The sequence below is a fragment of the Histoplasma capsulatum genome (genome assembly GCF_000150115.1).
Source record: "Histoplasma capsulatum G186AR genomic scaffold supercont2.1, whole genome shotgun sequence".
Classification (NCBI taxonomy): Eukaryota; Fungi; Ascomycota; class Eurotiomycetes; order Onygenales; family Ajellomycetaceae; genus Histoplasma; species Histoplasma capsulatum.
Genome location: NW_025544801.1, coordinates 3277660 through 3293843, shown reverse-complemented (window position 1 = coordinate 3293843; position 16184 = coordinate 3277660). Strand labels below are relative to the sequence as shown.

Sequence of the window (16184 nt, the reverse complement as noted above, 5' to 3'; positions counted from 1 at the left end):
TCTGTTTATTGATAAGTTTTTCAATTGATTAATAATAGAGAGATTTTGAAGAGCAGAAGCTCTTTTAACTGTAAAAAATATTATTCAGAATAAAGAATTTAAACTGAATTATATATAAATAATAACAAATAAATAGATGATTTAGTTGAATATTGAAATGAGTATATTTTCAATAATAAAAAATGAGTTAAAGAGTTCTATCTGACAGTTATGATTGAAGAAGATTAAATTGTCTTTATCTGTTGTTTATAATAATAACAGCAGATCTCATACTGCTTCTATTTCTGAATTTGAAACTTAGATATTATATATTATTATAATTGAATTGTAATCTGAATCTTTCTAGATTTTACAATACTATTCTATATAAGCAGATCTGAAATATTCTCTTATATTTTTTTTTATAAAGTTTTTAATTATATAATATAAGAAAACTTTAAAATCTTCATCAAACTGATTCTCTAACTGACATCTATATCTTCTAATTCATTCTTTCAATATATAAAATAACTTCTCTATAGAATTATAATCAGAAAAATATAAAGATAAGAATAAAAGTTTAATATCAGCTTCTCTGCAGAGATCTTACAGTGTTTATAAATAATAAAAAAAGTAATTATTCATCACTAAATAGTAATAATTTTGTTAGTATTTGAGCAGTATTTGAATATATACAAACTCATTGAATCTCTCTGTATTATAGAATCTTTGATATATATTATAATTAAAATATTTATTGATATTTATTGTAGATAAAATTGATTATCTGTGAGATTATTTACAGAGTCTTTTAATATAATAAAAGAATTCTCTGTTTAATTATTTATATTATTGATCTGCAGTATATTTATTTATAGTACTCTTATTTAAAAATATAAATTGATCAGATTGATACTGAGTAATTTGAATATATTATTCAGTTTGAAGTTTTTTATTATATTGAGTGACTATAAATTCAATCTATATTAAATAGAACTGATGAATTAACAGATTCTATAAATAATAATTATAATAATTAATCATCTTTTTCTGTGTCAAATTCAGTTTCTTCAATAATCTAAATATCAATTAAGAATAAATATCAATATCAAATTCATTCTTCACAAAGCAGACAGTCTCATTGTGATATACAGTTGAATATATCTCAAAAAAATCCTTTAAATCTGATAAGATATCTGATGTGATCTTTGATTTTATATTTTATATTGAATGAGAACTTCTAGCAGTTTCAAAGCAGTGAATATTTTATTGAATTTGATATATAGTAATCAGATGATATTCAATGATCTGTGTAATCTGAGCAGATATATAATCATTGTTTAGAAAATATACAATTTTATTGATGATAAATTTGCTGAGCTGAGGGAGCATATTGACAGATTTGATGATAAAGATGTGTATTTGAATGAATTGGATGATATTTGAATGATTCTAGAGATATGTGGATATTTTGGTTATTTTTGCAGTGTTTTACTACTACTTTTCAGGGGGTGGCAGAAAATTCTGTTTTTGCAAGCTTTACGTCCGCCACAATAATTCGGCTGGAAAAACCCTTTCGCAACTGAGCACAAAAAAGAAACTTGCAGAATTGGATATATGGAGAATTCCCCTAACCATCAGGCCTTTAAGTTCATAATTTTTTCCCTTGGAATTCATCTCTGTCAATCACGGTCTTTTTAACGAAATATGCAGAGTCTGGTGGGTCTGGTAGTTATATGAAGGATCCTACAAAGAAAATCTTTCCAAACAACATCTGGACGTGGCGGAACATAGCCGGAGCACAAGAAACCTCAACTCTCCTTTCCAAATGGCAGGGCAAGACATCCACTGCACAGCTTCTACTGTCCCTTCCACGGTGTCCTGGAGGGCATTGGCGTGGAAGGCAGAATTCTCCCAGTCCTGTCGCAGGAGGCTCTTTCTCTGGACCAATGTCGCCGGCTAGACATATCAACATGTTCTCCAAGCCCGTGTTCTGAACGGGTGCTGCCAATCGTTTACTCTCATTCATTCATTCATTCATAGTATATCATACTGGCTCATGCGGTCTTGCCGCTTTCTACTCCCCCTTGTCGAGTGCAACCGTGTGTCCTAACTGCCGCGCATGCGCCGTTATTGCACATGTCTAAAATCGTACGGTTTATGTCGCGCAATCGCCTCTAAGCGGATGTATCAGGAGATTGTCGTTGATTTTGTCATTGCCCCCTTTACCTCTTGCGCCCAGATCGTCCTCAGCATCGGCTAGCTTTCGAACTCGGTTGAAGGGCTATCTATGTCAGCTCACTTGTCGATACTAGTACTCATGCATCATATCACATCAGGTATCTCTTGATACCTCCGTTTCGTATCGACTGTCCAAACCCACTAGAGAGGTTGCTTCGCTTTGCTCTCTCGACGTATCAGGAATAAAAACATATGCTATTCCTAGACCATGGATTCTGGCGTTTGTGGCTTAACAAATTCATGTACTTGAATCTGTATGTCCTTGGCGAAATTCGACTAAACAGGTCACGTCCAAGAGGACGGGGTTGTTGGCCAAGCTACGGCAAAAATATGGCACCTATTTATAAGCCCTCTCTTCAGATAAGGCAGACGCACGTCCTACCTCCTCGCCCGGCTAATGGTCCTCTAGGTGGAGCTATGCCAGTATCAAGCTCCTTTCGCTGGAAAACGTTGCTATGGCTCATGATTGCTACGTTTTGTATCTTCATACTTACGGTTTATATCTGGAAATTTGGGGCATTTCTCCGCCACTTCACTAGGCATAGGATTTTGGATGGGAATCCAAAGTCCACTCGCTATGCGAAAACTTGGCACGGTTGGGTGCCTTTGGATGATCACGAGACGAAGAGAGCTCGGAGGCAAAAGCGGTTCAAGAAATTTCGCCGATCGGTAGCGTGGAAATCGCCCCATGCTGATTATAACTGGGTGTGGTGGGATCCAAAGGGGGCTGCGGTAAAGCAGCATTTCGAGGATCAAAAAGGGATTCGCTGGCTACGTCGTTGGCTGAAAAGCCATGAACACCGAAAAGTAGGCCTGATCTCAAAAGCCCATGCTAGGGGCCGGGGAACGGGTGAACCAGACGCAAACAAGATGCGAAAGCCAGCGGTGCGACATTCGATGAAAATTTCGTCACAGGTTGTGAAGTTTCGGAAGCGCCCACTACGCAGTAGACTACCGTTATTCTTAGATGGCCATAGTGACAACATGATCCCATCAATCTTATATAATAGTTTCACTCGAGTTTCTGCAAAAAAGGCTCCTCCTTATCCAGCTTTAAATTCTCGGACGAGGAGTCGACAAAAACCAATACTTGATTTACCGCATACCGAATTAAGACGATGCACCTCGCTATCTCATCTTCCTCCAAGTTTGAGCATTGCTGATATAAGGTTCGCACCCGAAGTTCGCAGGAAGGCAGTCTCGGAAGCCCCTCAAGGGAATGCAATCCCTTCGACGCCTTTTCCAACACTGTATGACGCTCGTCTTCGAAAATTCATACCCTGTGGCGAAGGGCAAAATGATCTCAGTGGTCCTCAAACTGCGGTAACCATGGAAAAATCGCTTAGTTGGAAATATAAGGCGTGGGCCGCGAAAATGCAAATCCATACTTTTGGGCAAAGCCCCCCTTGCCTTCACGGTCTGATTGGGCGACCTGGCAGTCCACTATCCGCTATCCTGAAGTCTATGAGCTCTTCGGGCCATTATTCCGAGTTTTCGGATCATTATAGCCATATGCCAATGCATAAACATGACTGCGGTATTAACCCTTCTGGACCCTCAACGCTGTCCCAGCTCGCCCCTGGTATACAACGTAGAGCTCCCCCAAGGGTCCATGTATCAGCCGCTTCCGACGCTTCCCTAGACACCGCTTCTGTGGATGGCAATATGGACGGAGGCAGATCACTTCTTGCCCAAAATATAAATCAAATCAAAGGACATGTCCAGCAACAACCATTATTATCTCAGGCAGAAGCCGAAACCTCTGCAAGACGACCGCTTCATCCCATGCAGAACAAGGCTATTTCATTCCAGCTCCCTAAATACCCTCAGAACCCAAGGAAGGAACCATGGCAAAGCACACCGTCTCGATTGAGTGATTATGAAATCCAGTTAATCTACGACCTAGATTGCCGACTCGAATGGCTCTCAAGTGAAGTTGAGCCTGGTCGCAAGCCGTTCCATTTTCTGTTGCTCGCCAACCATTGGCTAAACAGAGCTACCTGGATTGTTCTGGATCCTGTTTCGAGAGTTCCACCTGCCGAGCGAAGGACATATGGGGACCCCAGGTTCAATCGCCCCTTCACTGAGCCCCACGGGGATGCTGTTAAGCAGAAATATCCAGTTCAAGGCCTTGTGAAATTAGATGCTCCCCGACTAGATTCATGGAGAATGGCGGTTAATGGAGCAAGGAAATCGACAGGCGTAAAAGAATTTTTAAAATCAGCAGAATTATTCGATGGCTCAGAAGACGAAACCCCAGACGCTGTCTTTGATCCCGCGAGCTGGATTCTTCGAAAACCTCCACAGGGATATGAACGGTCAAAAAAGCAAGGGGAGGTCTACTATGAAGGAATGGGTGGATGGTGGGAAAAGCTAGAAGACTGGCAGAACGTCTGCCGAGCGTACCGGGCGCGGAAAATCATTTGCGAAGGGAGAGCCAATAGACGGAGAATAAGGGAGGTGGCAAGGAAAGCTATTGGACCGTATCGCAAAGTGGTGAAAATATGGAATCAAGACCCGAGTGCTCATCTGAAAGCGAAGCGAAGGGAGGAACAACCTGCCGCCAGCGAAATGAGACAGGTAATGTCTGGGAGCGGCTCTATCCCGCGACAGCGCCGTCGTCGGCACGACGATAGTCACAGGCGGCCAACAATAGCAGGGTTAGCTTTCGGCACGTCAGGGAACAGTTGCTTGTCTGTTTCGCGATCTACTGGGGGTTTTTCTGGAGAATCGGCACACAACCATCCGCCAATGGATGGTTCATGTGCAGTGGATGGCAGCTGCATGTCCGCCGCAGCTGTAGAGGTACAGCGGCAGGCGGATGTTCCGCTTGATCACCCAAAGCAGGGCACAGGGTGACGGTCAGCTAGGAATACTAGGAGCGCTTAATTAATTGCCTTTGTTGTTGCTGTTGGAAATGTGTGGTGGACGCTGATACCAATACTTTCGTTTCTTTGTGGTTTTCCAGTCCGGTTTAGAATATTTGGATCTTGTATTGTGCAGTACTGTGCATTCTAATAATATCATTCCTTGATCTTCTAGACGATTGGGTCTATGGACACCCTTCTTCTGTAGGACTCTCACATACAACAACATAAGATAGAAGTGGGTATCTGGGAGAAGCTCAATAAAGATCATCATAATATCAAATTTGACCGATTACTCCTATACGCTCTAAACTGAAACTCGCCCGTTCTCCCCTAACTTGGACAGATCGCAAGAGGTAGAAAAATGAAACTCCAAAATAAAGAAAGGAAATGACACTCTAAAATTTATAGTACATGATATAGATGAAGGCTTATTTCGCTCCTCGTTACCCTTTCTAGATAGAAAAGTAGGGAAAGTAGCATGAAGTATGATCCAGGGCAAATGCTGGTATTAAGCAGCCCCAAACGCGATCCGTATCGATACCTATAACGTACATGTACATCGTGAGGACGAATATAACGATACGGATATGGAATAAGACGTGTGGGCGTTTAGAAACCCGGAGGATTGACTCGTTGGCTGACTCGCGTCCATTTGGGAAGTTCTGTGATGGGCCACCGATTGGTTAGCAACGTGGTTCAAAAAAGCAGGCATTACAGAAAATGTAAGCCAGTTTGGCACATTAAAAGAGGGTCGCGAAGCAAATCTAATATTTTTGCTTCTGCTTTCTGCTTTTCCGGATATATCCATGGGCCCTGGGCTCCAAGCAATAGATAAAACTAATGTCGAAACCCAAGGACACTGAGGCGAAGCAAAATCATCCAAAAGAGAGCGGCAACAAAAGAACGGCATGAAGCATACTGTGTATCCCCTTCCGGTACTTCTTCTCTTTCCGATCGAAGATCGTATATTTATCCTTCGGCAGCATCTCCTCCTCGCGGGGCATTTCTTCAAACCACCGGGTCACAGCCTTGCTGGTCATGCCATTCCGTTCTAATGCGGCACTGACGGTGTCGACAACCTTATCGACGGCCCGCAACCGTTTACGTTGACGAGCTTTTTGGGGAGCAGAGAGGCGCCAGGGGATTTTCCTGTTTGAATAGACGACGGGATTGAGTTAGTTGGTGCTTGGTTGAGGTGTGAAGTGGGCGGGTTCAATTGGATGCGGCGGGCTTGTCAAGAAGTCACAATACCAGAGAAGACCCCCCATTACAGGGGATGTTGGCTTGAACATCTTCAATGTTCAATGAGCGATACTTGCGTTGTCTGCTTATCCCGAGCATTCCTCTTTGAAGGATCAAAAAGAAGTTTTGCGGGAAAAAGCTTGTGGCCCGTGCATTTTCCTTTTCGGGACACTTGCGCCAAACCTGACTTTTTCGGACACAAAAATAACCTTTTCTTTTATATCACTTGAAGCTCTACACCTTTTTTAACCACCTTTGTTCTTTATTACTCCCTAGCATAGGCTTCTCCCTATACATATATTACGCCATACCTATGCGCAACTTCTCAATGGAAAGGCGCTGATTGCATTGCCCTGATGCACCTCAGCCCTGGCACCCTGGAGCACCCCTCCAGCTTCTGGAAGGGTTGCTCGGCTGCGACCATGTATATGGTCGTAGCGGCGTGCCGGGCTTTCCTCTACACTGCAAACAACACAGAAGTTCACGGGCTCGAGAAATTTCTGAAGCTCCTGGAAAGTCGCGCAGATCTGGAATCACGTACCCGCGGACTGATCACTGGTATGGATGGAAATAATACCGCAGCCCTGAGGCAGATGCCATCGGCAGCACTTCTGCGCGTTATCTTTAAAAGAAATAAAATTTCAGAGTTCCTGTGGCTGATATAAGAGGTTGAGACAGTGTCAAATCATATAAGCGTGTACGTACGTAGAACAGCTATGCAATACAACAAAGGTTCCATGAGCTGATTAGGGCGTACCCTTATTTTATTTTAACAGAATGGATGACCCCTTGATGTGGGGGACAATTCCGTTATTAAATTCACGGGCATTCCAATCGTCTAACCGCAGATGGGCATTTGGGAGCCACGATATATGTTTCAGCAATAGGTAAAGACGGATATATTGTCGAACCTCGATATATTCCTGCGTCACGTAAACTACTATACGAATTACGCAACTGATAATAAGGTATATATAGAGCTGTTTCTGCATTTTTCACCTTAGGCCAGGTCTTGCCTACTCACCGGAGCCTTCATTCTTCGTACGGAGGCCTCTTCCAACCCACCATGACACAAGCAATTCGTCTTCTATCGCGCGGTCCCTTTTCTCCTGAACCATACATGGCGCCTGCTAGTCGGCAGTATTGGAGTCTACAGAACGTCTGCGTTGATCCGTTCTCAGAAGTGGCTACCGCATATACTACCACAGGCGAAGATTCTCATCTCGCGCCTTCGGCTTACGCTTGTAATTCGTATTCGTGGATTCACATCTTTCCCGAGGGTAAAGTGCATCAGGCACCTAACAAGACAATGCGATATTTTAAATGGGGTGTCTCGCGGTTGATTCTGGAGGCATCTGAGTGTCCCGACGTTGTCCCAATGTGGATTGAAGGTACTGACCAAGTCATGCACGAGGATCGAACGTTCCCACGATTCCTGCCCCGCGTCAACAAAAATATAAGCGTAACGTTTGGCGATCCAGTTGACCTGGAGGAGCGGTTTGGTGATTTAAGACGGCGATGGCAGCACATAAGGGCGAAGGCCGAAGGTGGCCAAGATGTCCTTCCCCTTGGAGTTTTGAACGACGAACTCAAGTATAGCAAGGAGGCTATTGAGTTGCGCATCGAGTGTGCAAAGAGGATTCGAGATCTGGTCCTCGCGGTTCGAAAATCAAGAGGGTTGCCCGACGAAGACCCAAAGGAGAGCAGAGTCGAAACTTGGCTGCGTGAAGGGCCAAAAATCGAGGGGAAAATGGATGATGGATCATGGATTCGAGATGCTTAAGTGCCTGTATATTATTGTTTTATATCATTAGATTTCAGTCACAATTTCGCTAGTTTTACTCTATCCATAGCTAGTAATACATCATCATAGAATACTATTTTCTCATTTTACGTACGTATTGTGCTCCAGCGCTAAGCCAATAATATTGATAATTTCCGACCTAGTTACAACTATTTTAAACGTCAGTGGTGAAGGCCTGTTGCCTGAGGAGACTTGCCTGAGTCAGTGGCGATCTTAGGCATTTCAATGTCAACTCATCTTTTTCACCCCCACCACCATCACCACCACTACTTTCATCAACACACCCAAAACTGCCAATAGCCGCCTATGCCCAAGAAACACTCCAAATCAACAACTTCCAAGCCGCATTCTACCGTCCATCCATCTCTTACGTCTCGCGCGAGTTCACAGACGAAGAGTAGTGACTCAGGGACCAAAAATTGGCAGTCTGTAAACGACCTCATCCATCACCTCCGTCGCACACAGGTTTCGAGACATGATAGGGTTGCTGCGAGTCCGTCGCGGTTGGCTCCCAGATCAGTCCATCCATCGATAAGGAATCTGCTGGAGCTGCCTGAAACTCTTCCACCACGCCCGCGTCCTGGTACTCCTGCCGTTGGTGAGCGGAGGGTTCGGAGAACACCCGGGCCCGTTGCGCCTCCAAGTTGGCTACTCCCAAATGATGTCCCGAACAACCAAGATTCTGAAGATAGATACAAAGTTACTAACGATGGCACCCGGCTCCGTCGTTTACCAGGCATACCCTTCCCAGTTGAGGGTAGCTTACAACATATGATTTTGAAATCCATGGCCATCAACTGGGATTTCCATCTTCTATTCGATGGCGTATTTCTATCCGAACTTCCGACATCAATGAAGCAGCTGCTTCTGAGTTACGTTTCCACATATACAGACCATGCATCGATGGAGGTGGGGATGCACGGGTTGAAACCATTGTTCTTGGACAGTTCAGACGATAGCATTATCGAAACCAACCCAGATATCACCCGTCTAGATCTAGGTTCCTGTCTAGGCCACTGGATGACCTTTAAGCAGTTGGTGCGAGAAGTAAAAGGGACGGATCGACATGAATCTCCCTTCCAAATGAGGAAAAACGAAGACACGGCCTTGCCGTCCTGGGACGAAGAAATGAGGACCGCTATCCCCTTAAAACCAACCCAGCTCTCCCAACAGCGTTTTTCAAACCTTAAGTTCCTATCCCTCGCCAACCCCAACCCCCGCGAAGCCAGATGGTCTTCCTTGCTAAACCTCCTCTCCCACCTGTCCACGATAACTCATTTGTCCCTCGCATTCTGGCCAATCCCAACCGTAACCCCAAACTCTCTCACAGCGAGTGTGGGACATCCAAAGTTCAATTCCCTCTCCTTTGCTTACGGCGGGACAGACATGTATTCCGCCTTCGAAAACAACTGGGTCGAAGCCGCTGGTGTTCTCCGCAGGTTCTCTAAAACAACATATTGTCTCAAATGGCTGGATCTTGAAGGCTGCAGTGATTGGATCCCAGCTCTAAGCTGGAATGGGATTGATTTGGAAGGAAATTTCCATGCTGCAGCCGGGCCGGAGTGGACTGGGGCGTGGAGAGGCCTTGAATGGCTAGGTATTGGCCCGGGATGGTTTCCGGATATATCTGACGTCGAAGGCTCCTATCTTATCTACGAAAGGGATAAAACCCTGCTAAGAGATATCGAGACAGGGCGTCATGACTCTTCCCTGCCTGGAATTTCTGGAATTGAAGACAAGAGGGCGCGGATAAGGGAGAGAGACGAGTATCGGAAGCTCATTGAGCGTGCGGTTGAGGTGAAGAAGCAGGTGCATGCGATTAGGAGGGCAGGAGGTGGAAAGTGGCTAGAGATTTCCCTCGGTTTGGAAAATGAGGATGAACTTAGGATGCGAGTATGTGAGGATGTGGGTGGGTGAGGATGCAGCGAAGTGAAGAATAGTGGTTTTTTTTAAAAAAAAAAAATGGTGGCTGTAAAGTGGACCTATTATATTATTGAACCATGATGTATGGAGTATGCGGGGAGTGGTTCTGCGTCAGGTTTTTGAGATATTTTCCTATTTCTTATTTATACTACTTAGAGACTGAGGTCAGATCACCACGGCTCCTGCATAATTTTCACATACTTGTTGAACTCCAACCCCTCATGAACAACAAAGGGCAAACTGGGATAAACGCGTATATACCCCAAACTAAGAACAAAAAAAATCGGATCAATGCTTGCCACCAGAATTAAAACTCTTCAACGGATCAACTCGCTTCCCACCCCTACCAGCCTTCCCCCCTCTGCCTCTTCCCCTGTTTTTCTCCCTAGCCTTCCGAATCCGATTTTCATGCGTCTTCTTGAACCCCACAAACCCAACATCAGCACCTGTGCCACTGCTAAGACCTCCCCTTCCCTTCGTCGGCATCAGATAATCTGGCACATGTTTCAAATGCGCCTGCACACGAGCAGCCCGTAGCTCCCCATCATGCCGCAACTGCCTCAACTCTTCGGGATTCTCCTCGAAATGGCGCTTCAGTTTCTCACTCTTGACAAGCTCCTGACGAATCTCTCGCGCGCGCGCTTCCTGGACGGCAACGCGGGTAACGGCACGGAGCGCATCCGACATACGGTATCGGAATGCGTCGACCTGCTTCATATCGAAATGGTAGGGCTTCACCTCCCGACCGAGCTTGCCCTGTCGCTTGATGATTTTACTCAGCATTGCCTCGTCGTGCTTGGCGGAGGGGATGCTGGTTGGTTTATGTTTGCCGAATTGATCCGAGGGGATGACAAAGGAGAGGGCCATCCCAGTCTTTCCCGCACGGCCTGTGCGGCCGATGCGATGTGTGTAGGATTTCGAGGTGGTAGGGAGGTCGAAGTTGAGAACGCAGGCGACGTTTTGGAAATCAATACCACGGGAAATCCCGTAGTCCTTTTCCTTTGCGGACTTTTTGGGACGTTTGCTTGGCTGAGTTTCGGCATCGTCTTCGCTAGAGTATTGGTCGTTATTCTTTGACGCCTGAGCGCCGTCATATTCAGAGTCCCTGGAGCTTTGATCCGATTTCCTCGGTTGTTTCTTAGAATTTTTTCGTAGTTCACCTAGAACCTCCTGGTCATCGGCTGCTATTATAATGTCGTAAACGCCCTTGTTGAATTCTTGAACCACGTGGATACGTGAATTTACAGGCAGCTCCGAATTAAGAACACAACTTCTGATGCCAAACTGCTCAAGAAATAATTTCAATCGGTAGCAACGGTCCACGTCACCGACAAATATGATACATTTCCCCTTGACCAGTTGTAATTTAAATATAACATAAGTCAAGAGGAACTTCTCATCCTCCGCACATCTTCTAAACTGTCAATGAGTGGCCTTTTTACAAAATCTCGATCTATTGACAACATACCTGACAACAAACTGGCTTATTCCAGCCCCTTCATCCTCCTTCTCTTCCAGCTTTAAAACAACCGGGTTCCGGCAGAATAAGCCTTTTAGCGTATCTACTTCCGAAGTAAAAGTTGCGCTCATTAAAAAGGTTTGAACACCCCGTGGAACAGCTTTGGCAAGGTTCTGCATGTCTTCCTCGTAGCCGTACGAGAGGACAAGATCGGCTTCATCAATGACTAGATGTGTTAGACGCTCGAGGGACAGCGCAGAACTGTTGACATTCGCTACAGCCCGAGCGGGCGTCGATACGACGATATCGGGGAGATCGGCAAGAAGCGCGCGTTGAACGGCATCGGAAACCTTCTGGGTGAGATTTGCGGAGCGTATATCTTTGCCAGAAAATGCGGAGAATGAAATCGCTGTCCTGTGTACTTGTTCTGCCAATTCCCTCGTCGGAACTAGAATCAAAGCTGAAATCGACTTGTGCGCAGGATTATTCTAAAGATACGTTAAATTCCATTCCATAATAGCAGCACAATGCGAGTGAGCGTACCATCTTTTGTTGCAGAATTGACTGAAGGACGGGCAGAAGGTATGCGGCTGTTTTTCCAGATCCGGTCTTTGCACGGGCTGCGGGAAAGTTAGAACTGAAGGAATTTAACATCCAAGAGGAAAGTAAGTGCTACCTAATACATCCTTTCCATCTAAAGCCAGCGGGATAGCTTCCGCTTGAATCAGCGTTGGCTTTGTGAATTTCTGTTGCGTGAGGGCTTGGAGAAGCCTGGGATCCAGTTTCAAGGTCTCGAAACTGTGGGAGGTGCTACTTTTTCCCGCACTATCTTCCGGGGAAGGGACATTGTTGGCATCAAGCTTCCGCTTCATTATTGATAGCCAACTCTGGTCCTGGCACGGAATTTATCTCGAGTATTGTATGTTCGTTGTTTGGTCGCTGCTGATATCACAGGCCGAAAAAAAACCATTGAAACTTCCGCTGGAGGTCTTGGCGCTATGTCCGGCCGTCTAGTTAATCCGGTCCACTCTCACTTTGCTTCAACTCCTAAGTCCTAAACCTCAGTGTTCTGACAAGTTACAGACTTTCGGAGCCACTCTGATTATGTTGACATTGCTGTTCAAAGTACAGAAGAATTGGAACCCTACTTTGTCTATTTCGCGATAAGACCTCTATTCTACTTGGTGAAAGTTCTCAACGTGGAGTGGGGAATATGAACAGTTAGATAGATTTATCTGTCTGAAGTTTGTTGCAATTGCGATGGCTACCACCGCCTGCTCTGCTGCTGCTACGCCCCATCTCTGCTAGGTCTGCCATCTGCACTTAAGATAAGTCACCGAAATAGTTTAATTGAGAGTGAGATGAATGAACCTGAAACAAAAACAATTCCAACAATTGAGTCCTCGGATGTGTGCATTTGCCAGTTTGACAGCAAGTTTGCCAGGGTAAAGGAAGGGGAAAAAAAGGTGTTGACCAAACTGTAAGTATGAGGGAGGGGAGGGGAGAACTACCATCGAGGATGCTTCCAAAAAGAGGCTGTTCCTAGATTGCTCGTTCTCCAGCACTGCGCTTTTGTGAGGTCGCAGGCTCAAGAAAGGGTATAAAAGGGAAAGAAAAAAAGCTCAATTCCTACAGGTTCTAGGAATACACTCCTTGCCCAATGCTTGAAAGAGTGCAGTTCCTTTGCTGGACAGTTTACCTATTGGCCTGGCTTTGAGGCACACCTTCCCAAATTCCAACAGCGAAGTGTTACGCAGCGTCTCCTCTCACGGGGCAAAAATCAAATTCGTCTTTAATCAAACAGCTTGGCTGTTGATAGCATGGTGTGGCGGTGTGTGGTTTTGGATCAATGGAAACCTTGTGGATTCCATGCTCTGAGTATATTCGAATGGTACTATGGACAAGTTGAGCTTACTTTCTCTGGAGCCATGTGAACTATGCTTACAAAAATTAGAAAACAGCTCTTTTTTCCGAAACTGCAACGATGCGAAGGATCTCACCATTGACATGTTCGTTACATTAAGTCGGCGTCGTTCCTGTTTTGCCTCCGGACTCGTGCCACAGGAGCTTGAAAACCTATTGTGAATGTCGGACCTTAGCTATTTCTGACGACACTAAGCAAAATAATCAGTTGTGGCGATCTACCTGGCCAGCTTTGACGTATCTCTTCGGATTCTCGCTCACGCAACAGCCTTTGAGTTGTTAGTACTTGAACCTTCCATAATTAGCTTCAATTCTATTACCTATCCCCATTCAACCTTTGCGATACATCAGTCGGTCCAATTTGTCGTGCAGGGTTAAGCTCTGAATCTATGAATCTGGTTTAGTTGTGTTCGAATTGCTCTCTAGCCAACTCTCTCAAGAATGTGTGGAGTTATCGTTGCACACCTTCAGTGGAGGCCTGGTAGGAAGCTGCAGCTCCGCTCAGTGCATCCAAATGAGCTCCATAATTCATTTGATCGCAGTGTTTCCCACTCCAAGCTGGTGGACTCACGTTTGGCTGAAGCGGATATGTGAGATCGGATGGAATGTTATTATAACCTAAAATATTGCTGTTCTTGTAACATGAGCTCGTGAAAGCTGCTGGTTGATAACAGTCGTTTTGGGGCTGGATGGAGTATCCTGAACGGTAACCGATCTGAGAATTACTGTTTTGCCGATCATATCCGCCAACGTCTGATGCGCATCTAGAAGCCGCTGTCAGAGGTTGATCTTCCAGCGTTGATGACAAATGATACCGAGTGTTTAATTGCGGAACGCCGGGATCGAAGTTGTGTGATCTCTGTTGACGTTTGAAGCCTTCCACCTGGTTGCGCGCCCGGGCCTCTTGTTGGTTCTGGGCACTTCGATTGATCCCCCCGCCGGCTTCTACCACATGATGGACTTGGGTCTGCTCGTCGGTTCGCTGACCGGAATAAACGCTATGTCTATTTAGCTCAACTAAACATTTGACGCTCCCTCTAGCATTATGGATCTTAGAGCGAAGGTTAAAATGGCGATGCGTCAATACGCCTAGCTTGAAAGAGCTGATTAGGAGAAATACTTCACTGTTCTTGGGACAGTGGATGAAGGTACGACACTGTCCTGCCCGACTGATCTCCTTTCGACTTGAGGGGCTAGCTGGTGATTCGGTGGATAACATTTCCCTCTATTAGGCTCTGTACGATATGCCCACGGCTCCCTACCACAACAGCCGTCTGGCACTTCTATATCCTCACAATCTACAAGTTTATCGCGACGTCGGTTTCTTGGGTCTCCCGGTCAGTGCAGCCCAATTTGTCATGATTCCGAATCTGAGGACATACCCGGACATGTTTTTAGCCTATTTACGCGTCTAATTTCGGCTGTGATATCGAAAATACGACAAGGAAAGCAGGAAAAAGGCAAAATAATTTATCAAATGCTTATTCTTTAACCAGAAAAGGCTCAAAATCACCGGGTGCCTTTTTACAACCCATATTTCTGAGCACAGCGAGCAAAAATGCGAACCATAAATAAGCAAACCAACTTTGCGGCTCTGCAACTTTTCCGTGCAAACTGGAGGGACACCAGGGATGCAAGTTATGTTGGCCATTTTCATGACCGATGAAAAAAACATCGAGCAGCTGATCAAGAGATACAGCTTCGCGAATCATTGAGGACGCTAAAAGGAGATGATGTTTCCTTCCCCCATACATATGCAAGATGGCGGCATATATAATGCATGTCTACCTACTTCTAAAGCATATATACCCGATGACCGGGGCGTTGGCCCTTCGAATGACCGCATCCCCGTTCCATTACCCATTTCTGGTCACTTCATTGTCAATCTCCCGGCCTCCTTGATCATGAAACACTTCTCCAGAGTTCCCCGATGTCTTTCTCAGTCCATGTAAAGTAGAGAAAGCTGGTTCGTCCGACCATTCCGCAGGAAATGTTCCAACAACAGAGTTGTGCTTTGCTTCCAAGCACACGCCCTCTGAGTGGTAAATTCGAACACCCCTCTTCGGCAAATATAGCACATGCACTATAAATTACATTCCACACTCCATCAGACCAACTTTAGTCTATATGGCAATGATGTTCCGGCACTATGCTACCCATATTGAGTCCTATATTTGATCGAATCGCGGTATTGTATTGAAAATGCTGCCCCTGATCTTCTTATGGTATTTTTCGGTGTTGGTACAGGGAAGGTATTGATACCGTATGTCCAATACCACAAAACATTGTGCAATGTTAAATACATCCGCAAAGTTGCCCAGCGAGACGCTACTTGCTGCCACTACTCTGGACGATCCTTCAGCGCCTTCAAGCCTACAACTCGCATCTCGATTAATTTGCAAAGCCACAACATCATCAATCTCATTCTTGAGCGTATGATTTGCGATAACGGCATAAGCTGAAAAGACGGCTTTCAAACTATTCTTGTCAATGTTATGAAGGACTGACTTAAAAGGCACAAGTGTTAGTTCCCCTTTTGTTAATTTCCCAGGTAAAATGTGAATACACAAAAACGCACTCCACGGTTAACTTCTAAATCTTTTACCTGTATGTAAAAGCATCTCTTGGTGAGGGCTTGTAGCCGCCCATCCAATCCGGATGATGTTTTCATATTATTTTGACCTTGTCGAACTAGTTCAAACACCATCCTTGATCGAACTGTACAAAGCATCCCATTTGAAAT

General features: G+C 45.0%; 7 protein-coding genes across 7 annotated transcripts; 3 read left to right on the top strand and 4 right to left on the bottom strand.

Annotated features, from left to right (window-relative positions):
- Positions 1–2428: 2428 nt before the first annotated feature.
- On the top strand, positions 2429–5295 carry HCBG_01075 (uncharacterized protein; the record flags this gene model as incomplete). Its single annotated transcript, XM_045428125.1, has 3 exons — positions 2429–2462; positions 2630–5025; positions 5263–5295. The coding sequence occupies 3 exons, from the start codon at positions 2429–2431 to the stop codon at positions 5293–5295; spliced, it is 2463 nt and encodes an 820-aa protein (XP_045292100.1).
- Positions 5296–5699: 404 nt separating this feature from the next.
- Positions 5700–6382, bottom strand: HCBG_01074 (uncharacterized protein; the record flags this gene model as incomplete). Its single annotated transcript, XM_045428124.1, has 3 exons — positions 5700–5752; positions 6010–6239; positions 6342–6382. 3 exons carry the CDS (start codon positions 6380–6382, stop codon positions 5700–5702), a joined length of 324 nt encoding a protein of 107 aa, XP_045292099.1.
- Positions 6383–6596: 214 nt separating this feature from the next.
- Positions 6597–8228, top strand: HCBG_01073 (tafazzin; the record flags this gene model as incomplete). The annotated part of the gene is made up of 4 exons (XM_045428123.1): positions 6597–6890; positions 7011–7029; positions 7109–7219; positions 7311–8228. The coding sequence occupies 4 exons, from the start codon at positions 6689–6691 to the stop codon at positions 8113–8115; spliced, it is 1137 nt and encodes a 378-aa protein (XP_045292098.1).
- Positions 8229–8442: 214 nt separating this feature from the next.
- On the top strand, positions 8443–10053 carry HCBG_01072 (uncharacterized protein; the record flags this gene model as incomplete). The annotated part of the gene is made up of 1 exon (XM_045428122.1): positions 8443–10053. One exon carries the CDS (start codon positions 8443–8445, stop codon positions 10051–10053), a length of 1611 nt encoding a protein of 536 aa, XP_045292097.1.
- Positions 10054–10347: 294 nt separating this feature from the next.
- HCBG_01071 (ATP-dependent RNA helicase DBP9) lies at positions 10348–12390 on the bottom strand (the record flags this gene model as incomplete). The annotated part of the gene is made up of 4 exons (XM_045428121.1): positions 10348–11470; positions 11528–12006; positions 12062–12138; positions 12195–12390. 4 exons carry the CDS (start codon positions 12388–12390, stop codon positions 10348–10350), a joined length of 1875 nt encoding a protein of 624 aa, XP_045292096.1.
- A 1147-nt stretch (positions 12391–13537) lies between these two features.
- Positions 13538–14660, bottom strand: HCBG_01070 (uncharacterized protein; the record flags this gene model as incomplete). The annotated part of the gene is made up of 3 exons (XM_045428120.1): positions 13538–13594; positions 13664–13710; positions 13907–14660. The coding sequence occupies 3 exons, from the start codon at positions 14658–14660 to the stop codon at positions 13538–13540; spliced, it is 858 nt and encodes a 285-aa protein (XP_045292095.1).
- A 949-nt stretch (positions 14661–15609) lies between these two features.
- Positions 15610–16112, bottom strand: HCBG_01069 (uncharacterized protein; the record flags this gene model as incomplete). Its single annotated transcript, XM_045428119.1, has 2 exons — positions 15610–15948; positions 16020–16112. The coding sequence occupies 2 exons, from the start codon at positions 16110–16112 to the stop codon at positions 15610–15612; spliced, it is 432 nt and encodes a 143-aa protein (XP_045292094.1).
- Between the last annotated feature and the right edge of the window lie 72 nt (positions 16113–16184).